This window comes from Mytilus californianus, unplaced genomic scaffold, assembly GCF_021869535.1.
Source record: "Mytilus californianus isolate M0D057914Y unplaced genomic scaffold, xbMytCali1.0.p SCAF_2, whole genome shotgun sequence".
Taxonomy (NCBI): domain Eukaryota; kingdom Metazoa; phylum Mollusca; class Bivalvia; order Mytilida; family Mytilidae; genus Mytilus; species Mytilus californianus.
The window spans coordinates 43,350,309-43,366,777 of record NW_026262668.1 but is presented as its reverse complement, the minus strand read 5'-3'; the positions used below and the strand labels follow the sequence as shown (position 1 = coordinate 43,366,777).

General features: G+C 33.4%; 1 protein-coding gene across 1 annotated transcript in view; it reads right to left on the bottom strand.

Moving 5' to 3' along the window:
- The window catches only part of LOC127728000 (mucin-16-like), a 295,239-nt gene that overhangs the window by 62,140 nt on the left and 216,630 nt on the right, over window positions 1–16,469 (bottom strand). The window contains exons 36-40 of the mRNA XM_052235153.1: window positions 11,603–11,743; window positions 10,637–10,777; window positions 8,728–8,850; window positions 1,377–1,625; window positions 822–941 (exon numbers count right to left, since the gene is read on the bottom strand). Coding sequence (XP_052091113.1) covers window positions 822–941; window positions 1,377–1,625; window positions 8,728–8,850; window positions 10,637–10,777; window positions 11,603–11,743 — 774 coding nt within the window. The remainder of the gene's footprint in view (window positions 1–821; window positions 942–1,376; window positions 1,626–8,727; window positions 8,851–10,636; window positions 10,778–11,602; window positions 11,744–16,469) is intronic.

Below are 16,469 nucleotides of genomic sequence, written 5' to 3'. Positions count from 1 at the left end.
ACTACTTTAGAAAGCCTGCACTAATTAAGTAAGAGGTTTCAAAATATTAAGGCAAAATTGAAAATTTGTGGCATGAATGTGAAAAACATGGAGATTTAAGGTATCTCATGCTAGCATTTGTTTAATTTCATTAATTTTTTGTACCTGTTAGATTAAACTTTTTTTTATCCCTATCCTACTTTTTTTTTTCTAAACCCAATAACATTTTTATTGATAACAATACGTTTTCAACAACTTAAAGGTGGGTATATAAGGACAAGCTGTGTTTCATGTATCTATAATGCTATTCTAATAAGGCACAGCTAAAACATCAAAAAAATTAAAGAGATATTTGCAATTTATTTTGATGATCAATATGTGCTATAATAATATGAGACTAAAAGTCTACTAAGTTGTAGAAATGATAATTGAATAGATTCAAAGACAACTCTTGCCATCAAAAACAACCATTGTAAAGGACAATCAATGGCTCTTGTTTCACAAAAGATTGTACTCTTTACATGTATGAAAAGTAATTATTTGTAAAATTTGTTATTACAGGTTGAAGACCAGTCTTAAGGTAAGTAGCTATTTGTGTAATGCAAGCATGATACTCTGTACCAATTATTATCCTACTACTGTACAATTCTTTGTAGTTTTAGTTGTTGTTATTCTGGTCTTGTGTTGTTTTCTGTTAGTTATTCAAGGGTAATGATAGTTCCTGGTTTATTAGAAAGAAAATTATAAGACCACATTGTTCAATTTGTTTTCTTTTCCCCCTCTTTTTTGTTATTAAACTGGTCCACAACAAAGTATTTGGATCAACATTATATCACTCTTACTTTGACATGTTGTGTTCTCTGTTAACACAAAACCATCCTCACAAGAACATATATATCCTCCTGCTTTGTTGATACACCTCTGATTACAAGAATCTGTTTGTAAGACACACTCGTTTTCATCTGAAAAATATTTATATAAGATTTTCAATGCACCAGCTTTATCTTATGTTTGTAAAATAGTCTTTTTATCATTTCAGGTTTTCTGTGTTATTTTTCTACCTAACTAAAATCAAATTCTGTGAAAAGCTTTAAAGTTTTGAAAAGGGGGATATGGAGTGGATAATACATTGTATGTGAGAGTCTAAAAAGTCTCACAAGACATTGGAAAATGAGCTATATGAACAGCTTTTTTCATATTCATCATGTAAGCAAATGCTTTACACTTCTAAATGACATGTATGAATATACTTTTATTTTTTCTATCCTTTCAACATACACTGAACTTAATAATAAATCTTTGTTCAAAAGAAATAATCTGTACTGATCCAAGAATTCTGCACGATGTGTTTTTTTTACATTTTGTATTAACCCAAATGCAGCCAGATGATTACTCACCCACACAGACATCATTCTGTATATGATAACCAGTGGGACATGTACATTTGTATGATCCAACAGTATCTACACAGGTCTGATTGTTTGGACATGGTGACGACAGACATTCATTAATATTCTTGGTGCAGTAGATACCACTGTACCCTCTCTTACACACACAGCCAGTCAGTCTGTCACAGAATTCTGCTCCTATTCCACAGTTACATACATTGGCACAGTTTTGTCCCCATGTATTAGTTTCATTACATGCTGCAAATCAAAAGTCAAATTAAAATTTTTTTTTTTATTTACAATGCAAACAAATTTCAAAACATTTAGGATTTTAATATAAAAATAAGATGTGGTATGATTGCCAATGAGACAACTCTCCACAAGACCAAATGACACAGAAATTAACAACTATAGGTCACTGTACGGCCTTCAACAATGAGCTAAGCCCATACCGCATAGTCAGCTATAAAAGGCCCCAAAATGACAAATGTAAAACAATTCAAACTAGAAAACTAACGGCCTGATTTATGTACAAAATAATGAACGAAAAACAAATATGATTTACAACCACTGAGTAACAGGGTCTTGACTACTTTACATTGTTTAAAGCAAAAGAAACAAATTCACCAAATAAAAAAAACATATTTGTGTCAGCAGAGACATAAGGAATTGATTATATTGTTCAGTAAAAGCCTCATGGTTTCCAAATGGTAATTTTATGGGATGCTTTCTTCTATTTCTTATAAAAGCTTAGAACATCATCATAATGATCTGAATATAAAGGATTGGTTTGCATAATTTCCATTGAAAATTGCTTAACATGATTTTGAATTGGAGAGGAAAGGAAAGGTTCTATCCTATCTGTCAGATGACATGATAAACTTACTTCAGAAATATGGAGTATTCTTTGATATTTGCTGGTGCTTATGTTCTACTGTACCCTTATTATAGAGATGAACGTTTTTCCTGTACTGATATTAATTGTATGCTCATTAATGTACCTTTTCTTAGTCCACTGATCAAGATAAAAAGGCAGACAGATGAGAACTAAAAAAACTAGTTAAACTACCCCACTTTCATTTGCCTGTCAGGAGTATTGTCAATGGTTGACTCTTGTCCTTTCTTAATGTTTTATGTCATTTGGAGTACTTGTTTAAATGGCAGATACAGTCGACTCTCATTATCTCGTTGTCAGCCGGACCAGAGAAATATTTCGAGATACCCGTAGTTCGACTCAGACAAAAACCGGAAGTTTGACAGACCAAGGGACACAACTCTTGCTTAGCTTGGTAAAGCTAAAATAAATCCGTATTAATATGGGAAAGGGATCGATATTCTGGTTTCGTATCGATGGATTTGTATGTTATGGTCTTTCATGATTATAATAACATTGTTTTCACTTATTTATTTCTTTGAACAGTTACAATTTTTCCCTGTGGCTTTTATGTGAGTAATTTCCATTCGATCTTAGCGTTATTTAAGTCATTTAATTATATTCTCGGATACAAGAGATTTTAGAAATTTAGATTTATTTTAATTTTCTTCAATCTCAATCTTTCTTTTAAAGAAAAAAAAATACAAAAAGATAAAAGACGCCAATTGAGTAATTTAATGTGATCACCGACGGAAGTCTTCATCCCACTTTATACACATCCAAGCTCATCAGTGTAAATCACGATTAATTTAATTAATTTTTTTTGTAAACATTTTAAATATTTTTTCATAAACTTTAACAATGTATCACTAATTGTTTATCATGGTGATAAAAGATAATCTTAGGTAAACACTCGTGGAAATAGAATGTCATAAATCAATACAGTGGTCAGTGACCAGAAATGTAATTACACGTGTATTGTCAGATTAACTCTTCAATCCATTTAAATCCCGGAGGTCATGTTTTGACATATGTGTATTAGTTCGAGATAAATAATGAATTTTGAATGCTTTTGTTAACCTTGGGACTGTAAATTTAGTACGACTCAACCGAAATTTCGACTCATCCAATTTCGATTCATCAGGAGTTGAAATACATATATTTATATGGAACAAAGTTCGGGACCACGAGAAAACTTCGACTCATCCGAAATTTCGAGTCAACCGAGATCGAGACAACGAGAGTTAACTGTATTTTTTATTTAAATAATTAACATCCTTTTTTAGACAATTTAGAGCTGAAATATTGTAAACACCCCTGTCTATTGTCAAAGACTATATGTTGCCCTATAGATGTCTATATGTGGTCCGAGTACACAGTTATTTCGTAGTGTATTTCTTTTAGACAAGAAATGAAAATTAAAAAAATCCCACCTGTGCTTTCTCAATAATATTTTTACAGTGTGTTGTACTACTTTTGGGACAAATTATATCAAAATTATAGAAAACTTCATCGGCTCTAACTCAAAATATGGACAATTTTATGTTAAGGGGGTCTTCAAATCTTTTGACAGCTTCCAAAGTGCTAATTTTTAACATTTTTCAGCTGGACCAAATCACTACTTTACTTTAAAATTCATGACCCAAATTTTTTTACAGTGTCATTTCACCCCCCTACTTGCTATTTGAGTCATAAAACATGGAGAAATAAATTTGGAAGAGGTATAAAAAAAATTGACAAGTAACACACTGTCCACACTAGGGACTATATTCGTGGACAACGAAAATCAAAGGACGATAACTGTGTACCCGGACCTAATAGGGTAGAAAAAGATGACCAATCTTAATGAAACTTGGTATGACCAAAGCTTATTAAATTATAAGACTGCTTACAAAGTTTCATGGCAATAGGATATATATTATAGACAATATGACTAATTCTATATTCAACTTTGCATTTTAAATTTAGACGTTACAATTGAAAAATTTCAACTATCAACATTTGGGGCTTAAAAAATTAAAATATTGCAAAAAAATAATTTTGAAATGCCTTAATATATAATATATTATGTATTTAAAGCAAAAGAGTACTCATTTGATTTATCAGACTTATCATAATTATTAAAAAGTCAAATTTATATGATCCTGTGCCTAAAAATGGAGGTTTTTCAATGAAGGGGGGCCTTACATGAAGATGTAATATTTTCCAGCAATTTTAAATTTGTAAAGCTTTTTGGTTATAAATAATCCTTACATATGTATTTAATGTACTTTAAATGGAAAGAAAACTTACAAATAACATATCATATTAGTTTAAAAGGGTCTTAGGCCAAGTAAAACTGAAAATAATTTAATCTGAGTACAAAAAGACTCTTGCATTCAACTTTTTTTGTAGACAGTATGGTCTGATACAAAGATTTTTCACTTTTTAGTGAAAAACATGCATGCAATTTTAGTCTCAACAGGCTTATATTTGAACCACTTGCTATCCTACAGAAGAAAAGAAAGATATTATGTGACATAAAACAGGTACAAAAGACATTGTTAAGTGCTTTTTATACAAAATTAGTGAGGTCTTTATTATGGACTTCAACTTTTATGTTCCAAGCTCCTCACATTTAACTTGATCCAAACAGGGCGTTTATAGACGAGGATCATATATACAACACATTTTGCACATATTGTCTGAGATAATCTTCTTTTCTGTAGATTGAGAGTTCACAAATGAGTACCGTAATATAACTGGATTGAAGCATAGAAACACAAATATTGACACATAAAAACCTGTCAGATAGAAAGTCAGAATGCCACTTATGCATCAAAATTGAAAAAGCTATGAAATGCTTATTTTGACCATAAAATGCCCAAATTGGTCATTTTTGCAGAAATTCTATCAAATAAAAGTTTAAATCCTTTAGTTTTATGCTATTTGATAAATTGACACCTTCAAATAATTCAGGGAAGTTGCCAAAGTACAGATTCTATATTTCCTGATTTCACCTCTTAGGTCCGAGTACACAGTTATTTCGTAGTGCATTTCTTTTAGACAAGAAATGAAAATTAAAAAAATCCCACCTGTGCTTTCTCAATAATATTTTTACAGTGTGTTGTACTACTTTTGGGACAAATTATATCAAAATTATAGAAAACTTCATCGGCTCTAACTCAAAATATGGATAATTTTATGTTAAGGGGTCTTCAAATCTTTTGACAGCTTCCAAAGTGCTAATTTTTAACATTTTTCAGCTGGACCAAATCACTACTTTACTTTAAAATTCATGACCCAAATTTTTTTACAGTGTCATTTCACCCCCCTACTTGCTATTTGAGTCATAAAACATGGAGAAATAAATTTGGAAGGGGTATAAAACTAGAGGCTCTCAAGAGCCTGTGTCGCTCACCTGACTCTACTTTGGTTTTAGAAATCATGTAAAGATAGATAAAAATCATAACAGATACCCAAATAATGATTGAGGCCAAATTTTGATTAATATTGGTCCCGTTATTTAATAAAATATCCTGGTGGCCATCTTGAACAGTAAATTGGCAACAAAGTAGCAACACTTGGTCAGCACTTCATAAGGAACATTCATGCCATGTTTGGTTTCATTCCATTCAGTGGTACTCTAAAAGAAGACATTTGTATGTATTTCCCATAGGGTCCTATGTTAAACTAAGCCCCCCCCCCCCCCCCCCCCCCTAGCGGCCATCTTGGATGATGGATCGACTGCAAAGTAACAACTCTTGGTCAGCAACTCATAAGGAACATTCATGCCATGTTTGGTTCAATTCCATTCAGTGGTTCTCTAAAAGAAGTCATTTGTATGCATTTCCCATAGGGTCCTATGTTAAACTAAGTCCCCCGCTGTCGGCCATCTTGGATGATGGATCGGCTTCAAAGTAACAACACTTGGTCAACATCTCATAAGGAACATTCATGCCATGTTTGGTTCCATTCCATTTTTGGTTCTCTAAAAGAAGACATTTTTATGTATTTCCCAAAGGGTCCTATGTAAAACTAAGTCCCCCGCTGGGCGCCATCTTGGATGATGGATCGGCTACAAAGTAACAACACTTGGTCAGCATCTCATAAGGAAGATTCATGCCATGTTTGGTTTCATTCCATTCAGTGGTTCTCTAAAAGAAGACATTTGTATGTATTTCCCATAGGTCCTTTGTTAAACTAAGTCCCCTGCTGTCGGCCATCTTGGATGATGGACCGACTGCAAAGTAACAACACTTGGTCAGCACCTCATAAGGAACATTCATGCCATGTTTGGTTTCATTCCATTCAGTGGTTCTCTAAAAGAAGACATTTGTATGTATTTCCCATAGGGTCCTATGCTAAACTAAGTCCCCCGCTGGCGGCCATCTTGGATGATGGATCGGCTACAAAGGAACAACTCTTGGTCAGAACCTCATAAGGAACATTCATGCCATGTTTGGTTTCATTCCATTCAGTGGTTCTCTAAAAGAAGACATTTGTATGTATTTCCCATTGGGTCCTATGTTAAACTAAGTCCCCCGCTGGCGGCCATCTTGGATGATGGACCGACTGCAAAGTAACAACACTTGGTCAGCATCTCATAAAGAACATTCATGCCATGTTTGGTTCCATTCCATTCAGTGGTTCTCTGAAAGAAGACATTTTTATGTATTTCCCATAGGGTCCTATGTTAAACTAAGTCCCCCGCTGGCGGCCATCTTGGATGATGGATCGGCTACAAAGTAACAACACTTGGTCAGCACCTCATAAGGAACATTCATGCCATGTTTGGTTTCATTCCATTCAGTGGTTCTCTAAAAGAAGACATTTGTATGTATTTCCCAAAGGGTCCTATGTTAAACTAAGTTCCCCGATGGTGGCCATCTTGGATGATGGATCGGCTACAAAGTAACAACACATGGTCAGCACCTCATAAGGAACATTCATGCCATGTTTGGTTTTATTCCATTCAGTGGTTCTCTAAAAGAAGTCATTTGTATGCATTTCCCATAGGTCCTATGTTAAACTAAGTCCCCCGCTGGCGGCCATCTTGGATGATGGATCGGCTACAAAGTAACAACACTTGGTGAGCACCTCATAAGGAACATTCATGCCATGTTTGGTTTCATTCCATTCAGTGGTTCTCTAAAAGAAGTCATTTGTATGCATTTCCCATAGGGTCCTATTATAAACTAAGTCCCCCGCTGGCGGCCATCTTGGATGATGGATCGGCTACAAAGTAACAACACTTGGTCAGCACCTCATAAGGAACATTCATGCCATGTTTGGTTTCATTCCATTCAGTGGTTCTCTAGGAGAAGTTCAAAATGTAAAAAGTTAACGCCGACGACGGACGACGGACGCCAAGTGATGAGAAAAGCTCACTTGGCCCTTCGGGCCAGGTGAGCAAAAAAATTGACAAGTAACACACTGTCCACACTAGGGACTATATTCGTGGACAACGAAAATCAAAGGACGATAACTGTGTACCCGGACCATGTGTCTTTGAGTGGCTGTTTTAAATCACTTTTTATTCGTATGACAGATACATGATACATTATCATATGAAAGCATACAACAGATCACATGATACACTTTGTCACAGCAGAACTAATCAGAGAATAGTCTATATTCTCAATTGTAGGTCACATGAAATAGAATCAAATGATATCATGCCATTTGTAAGAGCCAAGATAAGTCATACAGAATCACATGACAATGTGTACCCTGTCTCTGAGCCAACCAGTCTTTGCTCCAACGCCTTTATACCGCTTCTTAGAAAAGTGGCGAATACCAATTTTAAAGTCTTTGGTTTGACCCACTCAGGGATCAAGCCCAGGACCCACACGATTTATAATCACATGACAGCATATATCCTGTTTGATGCATCATACGATATAATTAGTTACACGATTTAGAATCACGTCAGCATGTATCTGTTAGATGGATCATATAATATACTTACAGTCACATGATTTAGAACCACATGTCAGCATGTATCTGTTAGATGGATCATATGATATACTAAGTGACACAATTTAGAATCACATGTCAGCATGTATCTGTTAGATGGATCATATGATATACTAAGTGACACGATTTAGAATCACATGTCAGCATGTATCCGTTAGATGGATCATATGATATACTAAGTGACACCATTTAGAATCACATCTGTTAGATGAATCATATGATATACTAAGTGACACGATTTAGAATCACATGTCAGCATGTATCCGTTAGATGGATCATATGATATACTTAGTCACATGATTTAGAATCACATGTCAGCATGTATCTGTTAGATGGATCATATGATACACTAAGTGACATGATTTAGAATCACATGTCAGCATGTATCCGTTAGATGGATCATATGATTTACTAAGTGACACGATTTAGAATCACATCTGTTAGATGGATCATATGATATACTTAGTTACACGATTTAGAATTACATGTCAGCATGTATCTGTTAAATGGATCATATGATATACTTACAGTCACATGATTTAGAGTCAGATGACAGTTTATATCCTGTTGGGCAGGTACAACTGTATCCACCAGCATTATCTGTACAGATCTGTTCACATCCACCATTATTGTTCTGACATTCATCAATATCTAAAATAAATTAAATGAGATTTAAATGCAACATTCAAAAATAAAATATTTCAAAATTTCAGAAAATACAAACCTTCAGTTGGAAAATGTAAAGTGTATTTTATTTTGCATTTCCATTTTAATCGAAATCATAGATCTTACATATGTATAAAATTAAATAAAGGAACAGAATATGTGCTTCAGAAAGCAGATAAAAACTATTATATATTTTTTAGCCAGAAACGGATGTGTTTCGTTTTATTTTTAGGAAATGAACACAAGTAATGAATCTTGGTGTAGAAGTAGAATAAAAAAGTTATTTTGTCAGAAGTTCACTTAAGATGTATGATTTTAAAAAGTAGTGATACATATAGTTGCTTCGCTTATCGTGTTTTGATGCATTGAATGCAGAGTTCTGGAAACTTTTTTTCTCTGATGGTCCTTAAAGAAAATCTGCTGGTCCTCACTATTATTTCTATTGCAAAATACCAAAATTGTGTCGGTCCTTTGCAAAATTTTGGTGGTCAGGACTTATGGACCATCACGTTTCGAGAACTCTGGCATTGATTAGGAAAAAAACTAGAAGGGTAACAAAGTATTAAGGAAATAGAGGAGAAACATAATGGGGCTTAAAGGCATGTAAATTCATTACACACAAAACATTGAATGATACCATTACTAATCACATTTTTAAGCATAAGAGGAAGGCTTTCAAAATATGTGTATATTAGCCAAGTCTTAAGGACACAATTTGACTATAAGTTAGTAATAACAAAGTTATTTCATAAGCAAAATTATCAAATTTTTAGCATAAATAGACAAATTTGGCTAAATTACTATATAGTTCAAGTGTCATCCATGATATTTTTTGCCACTTAATATATAAACACAAAATACAGATACTGTATAAATATCTTTTGGGGTGACAGCTGTGCTTAATATAATTTTGAAGCATACACAAATCAAGTAATTTGTGCAATTTTTTTCACGGCTGTATAAACCCATATTTCAAACTAAAACTGCAGTGCCTTTTTTAAGAACATATGACTGTGTTTTTTAAGAACATATGACTGCTTTTTTAGGAACATATGACTGCTTTTTTAAGAACATATGACTGCTTTTTTAGGAACATATGACTGCTTTTTTAAGAACATATGACTGCTTTTTTAGGGACATATGACTGCTTTTTTAAGAACATATGACTGCTTTTTTAGGAACATATGACTGCTTTTTTAGGAACATATGACTGCTTTTTTAAGAACATATGACTGCTTTTTTAGGAACATATGACTGCTTTTTTAAGAACATATGACTGCTTTTTTAGGGACATATGACTGCTTTTTTAAGAACATATGACTGCTTTTTTAGGAACATATGACTGCTTTTTTAAGAACATATGACTGCTTTTTTAGGAACATATGACTGCTTTTTTAGGAACATATGACTGCTTTTTTAAGAACATATGACTGCTTTTTTAGGAACATATGACTGCTTTTTTAAGAACATATGACTGCTTTTTTAAGAACATATGACTGCTTTTTTTAGGAACATATGACTGTTTTTTTTAGGAACATATGACTGTTTTTTTAAGAACATACAGTCAACAAATGAATTTGATAATCAGAGATAGTTTGATATTTTATTTTATGGCCAATTTGGATCAAAATCCTATCTTTTCCTTAACAATGTAAACACCTTCTAATTAATAACTTGGTAACTACATACTTTTTTAATGAAAAGTTTAGTATTATCTGCTAAAATGATACAACGTTAAAATAATCTTGATAAAAATCAACAAATTACCAACCTGTACAGGTATAATCAACACCTGGATTAGTAAACTCATAGCCTGAGTTGCAGAAACAGAAGGCATCTCCTGTGCTGTTGACACTGCATCCCCCATTTACTAAATCACATACAAGACTGGTACTGTTACACTTATTTTCAACTAAAAAAAAACAAAAAATTATAATGATTATTCAACACCTTTTCCTTTCAGACAAGGTTCTTCTAACAAAAGGAAAAAAATACCATACAAAATAAATATTTGATTCAGCTACTAATGCCAGTTGCGACTTTTTTCAGCAGGGAATCTTTTATTCTTATTTAACAAACTTCTCAATGGTAAAGTTGAATTCTTTTCTTTCAATGTGTAACAAATAACATCATAATTTGTAACAAAATAATTGTGCCACAAATGACCAGAGATTTCCATTTGTCTTAGCCACAATCTCATCCTCCTCTTAGCTCATTAAATATCATAAAACTTTAACTGGTCATCACCAAAGCAATTGGTGTCACAAGTGAAACCTTATCTGCTCACCCACCTGCTTTCACTTTAAATGTTTTAAGGTTGTCCATGTTGTTCAATCTTTAGTTTTCTGTTTAGTTTTTTATAGACTAAATTTTCAGTATTTTCTTTCTCGTTTATTTATGTGTTGACTGTCCTTCGACTTATGATTTTGACTCCCCTCTTGGTTTCACATATTGTTTTATTACTGTTCTTTATAAATGAACACATGCTATCTTGTAAAGATTGTTTTTCCTGTTAATGACTAAGGCTACTTTGATTGTTTACCTTCTGGTAACACAATCTTTGAACAAGTTTTCCTGTTTATGACTAAGGCTTCTTTGATTGTTTACCTTCTGGTAGCACAATCTTTGAACAGGTTTTCCTGTTTATGATTAAGGCTTCTTTGATTGTTTACCTTCTGGTAGCACAATCTTTGAACAGGTTTTCCTGTTTATGACTAAGGCTACTTTGATTGTTTACCTTCTGGTAGCACAATCTTTGAACAGGTTTTCCTGTCACTATTTAATGTAAATCCAATACGACAATCACAGTTAAAACTACCAATAACATCAATACAGTCTTGTTTACAGTCGTCTGTTCCCAAAGCACACTCATCAATATCTGCAATAAAAAGGAAGACAATTTGTTATAAATCTGTCATTTGAATATCTTCAATATAATGTTGAATAATCTGTTGTGATTCTATGATGGTTTCTAATGATATTGGGACTTATTAACTTAGTAATATTCAAAATGTAAAAAAAAAAAAAGTTTTGAAAGGCTTGAATCATTTTACTATTTTTGCAATTTCAGGGACCAAACAATGGCTCTTATCATACCTTCTCTTTTTTTTTGCCACCACCATTTTGATTAATCCTTAAATACTATAAATGCTTAATTTTTCAATTAAAATTCATGATTTATATTGTAAAACAACTGCAAAATTCTTTGAAAAGATTAAGATTTTGTGTAAATCAGAACTCAGGGAAAACTGGTTATTTTTCAGGATTTTTTGTTCGTCATATTAATTATCCCAGTTTGTCTGATCAAATGCCCCACAATACTTTGATGGATTTCAGGAAGTTTGATACTTCAAATGTATTTTTAATAAAATGCTCCGCTGGGCGCAGCTTGATACGACCGCAGAGGTCGAACCCTGGACAGTTGGGGCAAGTATGGACACAACATTCAAGCTTGATACAGCTATGAATTTGGATTGTGATCAAATATTTGACACAGCATAGGTTTCTGACACAGAATGAATTTGGTCTAAGAACTTAAAAATTTTTAATTTACCTATTATGGTCCAATATCCAAAATCTAAATTCATACACGGTTAGATTCAGCATATCAAAGAACCCCAAGAATTCAATTTTTGTTAAAATCAAACTAAGTTTAATTTTGGACCCTTTGGACCTTAATGTAGACCAATTTGAAAACGGGACCAAAAATTAAGAATCTAACTACCCAGTTAAATTCAGCATATGAAATCAAACCATATCATTATTATTTGCTTTTATATATAAATAAAAAATAACCAACATAAAATGGAAAATTTAAAAAAAAAAAAAAAGGAAACAAAGGAAAAAAAAAAAAAAGGAAACAAAAATCCCTCCCCCAATTTTTTGAACCCCCTTATGATTCATCACCCCCAAACTCAATCCCAGCCTTCCCTTTGTGGTATAGTACCTTGCAGTACAATTTCAGAGAGATCCATACACTTGAAAACAAGTTATTGTCTGGAAACTGTAATAATGCTTGTTTTTTTGCCCCTTTTTGGCCCCAAATTCCTAAATGTTTAGGGCAATTACCCCCAAACTCAAACCCAGCTTTCCCTTTGTGATATGGAACCTTGTAGTACACGTTATTGTCCTGAAACTAGAACTAGAGGCTCTAAAGAGCCTGTGTCACTCACCTTGGTCTATGTGCATATTAAACAAAGGACACAGATGGATTCATGACAAAATTGTGTTTTGGTGATGGTGATGTGTTTGTAGATCTTACTTTACTGAACATTCTTGCTGCTTACAATTATCTCTATCCATAATGAACTTGGCCCAGTAGTTACAGTGGAAAATATTTTGTAAAAATTTACAAAAATTTACCAAATTTATAAAAATTGTAAAAAATTGACTATAAAGGGCAATAACTCCTTAAGGGGTCAATTGACAATTTTGGTCATGCTGACCTATTTGTAGATCTTACTTTGCTGAACATTATTGCTGTATACAGTTTATCTCTATCTATAATAATATTCAAGATAATAACCAAAAACGGCAAAATTTCCTTAAAATTACCAATTCAGGGGCAGCAACCCAACAACAGGTATTCCGATTCATCTGAAAATTTCAGGGCAGATAGATCTTCACCTGATAAACAATTTACCCAAGTCAGATTTACTCTAAATGCTTTGTTTTCAGAGATATAAGCCAAAATCTACATTTTACCCCTATGTTCTATTTTTAACGGACACATTTTTTAAACTAAATACCCCAATGATGATTGTGGCCAAGTTTGGTTAAATTTGGTCAAGTAGTTTCAGAGGAGAAGATTTTTGTAAAAATTAACAGACGACGGACAACGGACGCCAAGTGATGAGAAAAGCTCACTTGGCCCAGGTGAGCTAAAAATGCTTGTTTTTTGCCCCTTTTTGGCCCTTAATTCCTAATATTTTGAGGCAATTACCCCCAAAATCAATCCCAGCATTCCTTTTGTGGTATGGTACCTTGCAGTACAATTTCAGAGAGATCCATACACTTGAACACAAGTTATTATCTGGAAACTAGAAAAATGCTTATTTTTAGCCCCTTTTTGGTCCCTTATTCCTAAACGTTTTGGGCAATAACCCCCAAACTCAATTCGAGCTTTCCCTTTGTGATATGGAACCTTGTAGTACAATTTCAGAAAGATCCATACACTTACACACAAGTTATTGTCATGATACTAGAAAAATGCTTGTTTTTTGCCCCTTTTTTGGCCCCTAATTCCAAAAATTTTGAGGCAATAACCCCCAAAATTAATCCCAGCATCCCCTTTGTGATATGGAACCTTGTGGTACAATGCCAGAGAGATCCATACCCTAACACACAAGTTATTGTCTGGAAGTTACAAAAATGCTTATTTTTGGCCCCTAATTCCTTAACTGTTGGTACCATAACCCCCAAAATCAATCTGAACCTTCCTTTTGTGGTATTAAACCTTATGGTAAAATTTCATAGAGATCCATTCACTTAAACTAAAGTTATTGTGCGAAAACCAATGTGTCTTCGGACGACGACGACTACGCCAACGTCATACCAATATACGACTGTAAATTTGCGGTCGTATAAAAAAGTATAAACTTACACATTATTAATCATAAATAGTAACAATAGTCCATTAAACTAGAGGCTCTCACGAGCCTGTGTCGCTCACCTGTGTTTACTGTTGCTTTGGAAATCATATAAAATAAGGTTAAAATCATAATTAATAGTATTAGATATTAGATATTATAATGATATCTAAGATAATAACAAAAAACTGCAAATTTTCTGTAAAATTACTAACTCAGGGGCAGCAATCCAACAACGGGTTGTCAGATTCGTCTGAAAATACCCCTATGTTCTATTTTTAACCAAGTTGGCTATGATAGTTGGAAGGCGGGGTCATGGGACAAATTTTTAAACTAGATACCCTAATAATGATTATGGCCAAGTATGGTTAAATTTGTCTCAGTAGTTTCAGTGAAAAAGATTTTTGTAAAAGATTACCGGTACAAAAATTAACGAAAAATTGTTAAAAATTGACTATAAAGGGCAATAACTCCTAAAGGGGTCGACTGACAATTTTGGTCATGTCGACTTATTTGTAGATCTTACTTTGCTGAACATTATTGCTGTTTACAGTTTATCTCTATCTATAATAATATTCAAGATAATAACCAAAAACGGCAAAATTTCCTTAAAATTACCAATTCAGGGGCAGCAACCCAACAACAGGTTGTCAGATTTGTTTGAAAATTTCAGGGCAGATAGATCTTGACCTGATAATCAGTTTTACCCTTGTCAGATTTACTCTAAATGCTTTGGTTTCAAAGATATAAGCCAAAATCTACATTTTACCCCTATGTTCTATTTTTAGCCATGGCAGCCATCTTGGTTGGTTGGAGGGGTCATCGGACACATTTTTTAAACTAGATACCCTAATGATGATTGTGGCTAAGTTTGGTTAAATTTGGCCCAGTGGTTTCAGAGGAGAAGATTTTTGTAAAAAGCTAACGACAACGGACGACGGACGCCAAGTGATGAGAAAAGCTCACTTGGCCCTTCTGGCCAGGTGAGCTAAAAATGAAGGTACAACTGCATTTTCAAAGTTATGTTCAACTTATATTTAGTGGAGCAGACTGCAAGTAAAATAGATTTTAACACATGATATTGTATTTCAGACCAATAGGAAAAAACATGCTTTCCCTCTCAATATGTCAGTTTTACAAATTCTACAATCGCAGGAAATAGATATATCATGGAGTATTTGGAGAAGATTTCAAAAGTGATGGTAAGTTTCAACATCATTAACACAAATAGCACCATTAATAACACACATGATACTACTGTGGATTTATTACAATTTGTGGGAAACCAATTTTCATGGATTTTGTGATAGGTAAACCATGAATTGAAATGTTCCACAAAGTACACATTTTCTAAAGAATTGTATACAGACCTTGGCAAACAAACGAAATTAAAAATTCGTAAGGGTTCTGCAGAACCCAGTGTCAATGTTTTCAGTGTGATAGGGGAATGCACATAATAGATTTACAGTTAATGAAATAAAACGTTTGAAACGTATGAAAAAAGTTATGCTTGTAAAAAATGAATACAGTGTTCAATCAAATCTATAGATTGTCTGGAAGACAAAAGTCGCAGGCTCAAAAAAAATGGAGACAAGAGTGCACACGCTGAAATGTCTCGCCTTCTTAACTAATCATTGATATTATGTTGATAGTCCTAAATATAAAGCTTTATTACAACTGTCACATAAACTTAACATTAACCAAGTAAACTAAACATTGACCAATGAACCATGAAAATGAGGTCAAGGTCAGATGAACCATGCTAGGCAGGCATGTACAGCTAACAATTCTTCCATACAACAAATATAGTTGACCTATTGCTTATAGTTTAAGAAAAACAGACCAAAACACAAAAACTTAACACTGAGCAATGAACCTTGAAAATGAGGTCAAGGTCAAATAAAACCTGCGTGACTGACATACAGATCATAAAATATTTCCATACACCAAACATAGTTGAACTATTGCATATAGTATTAGAAAAAAATACCAAAACTCAAAAACTTAACTTTGACC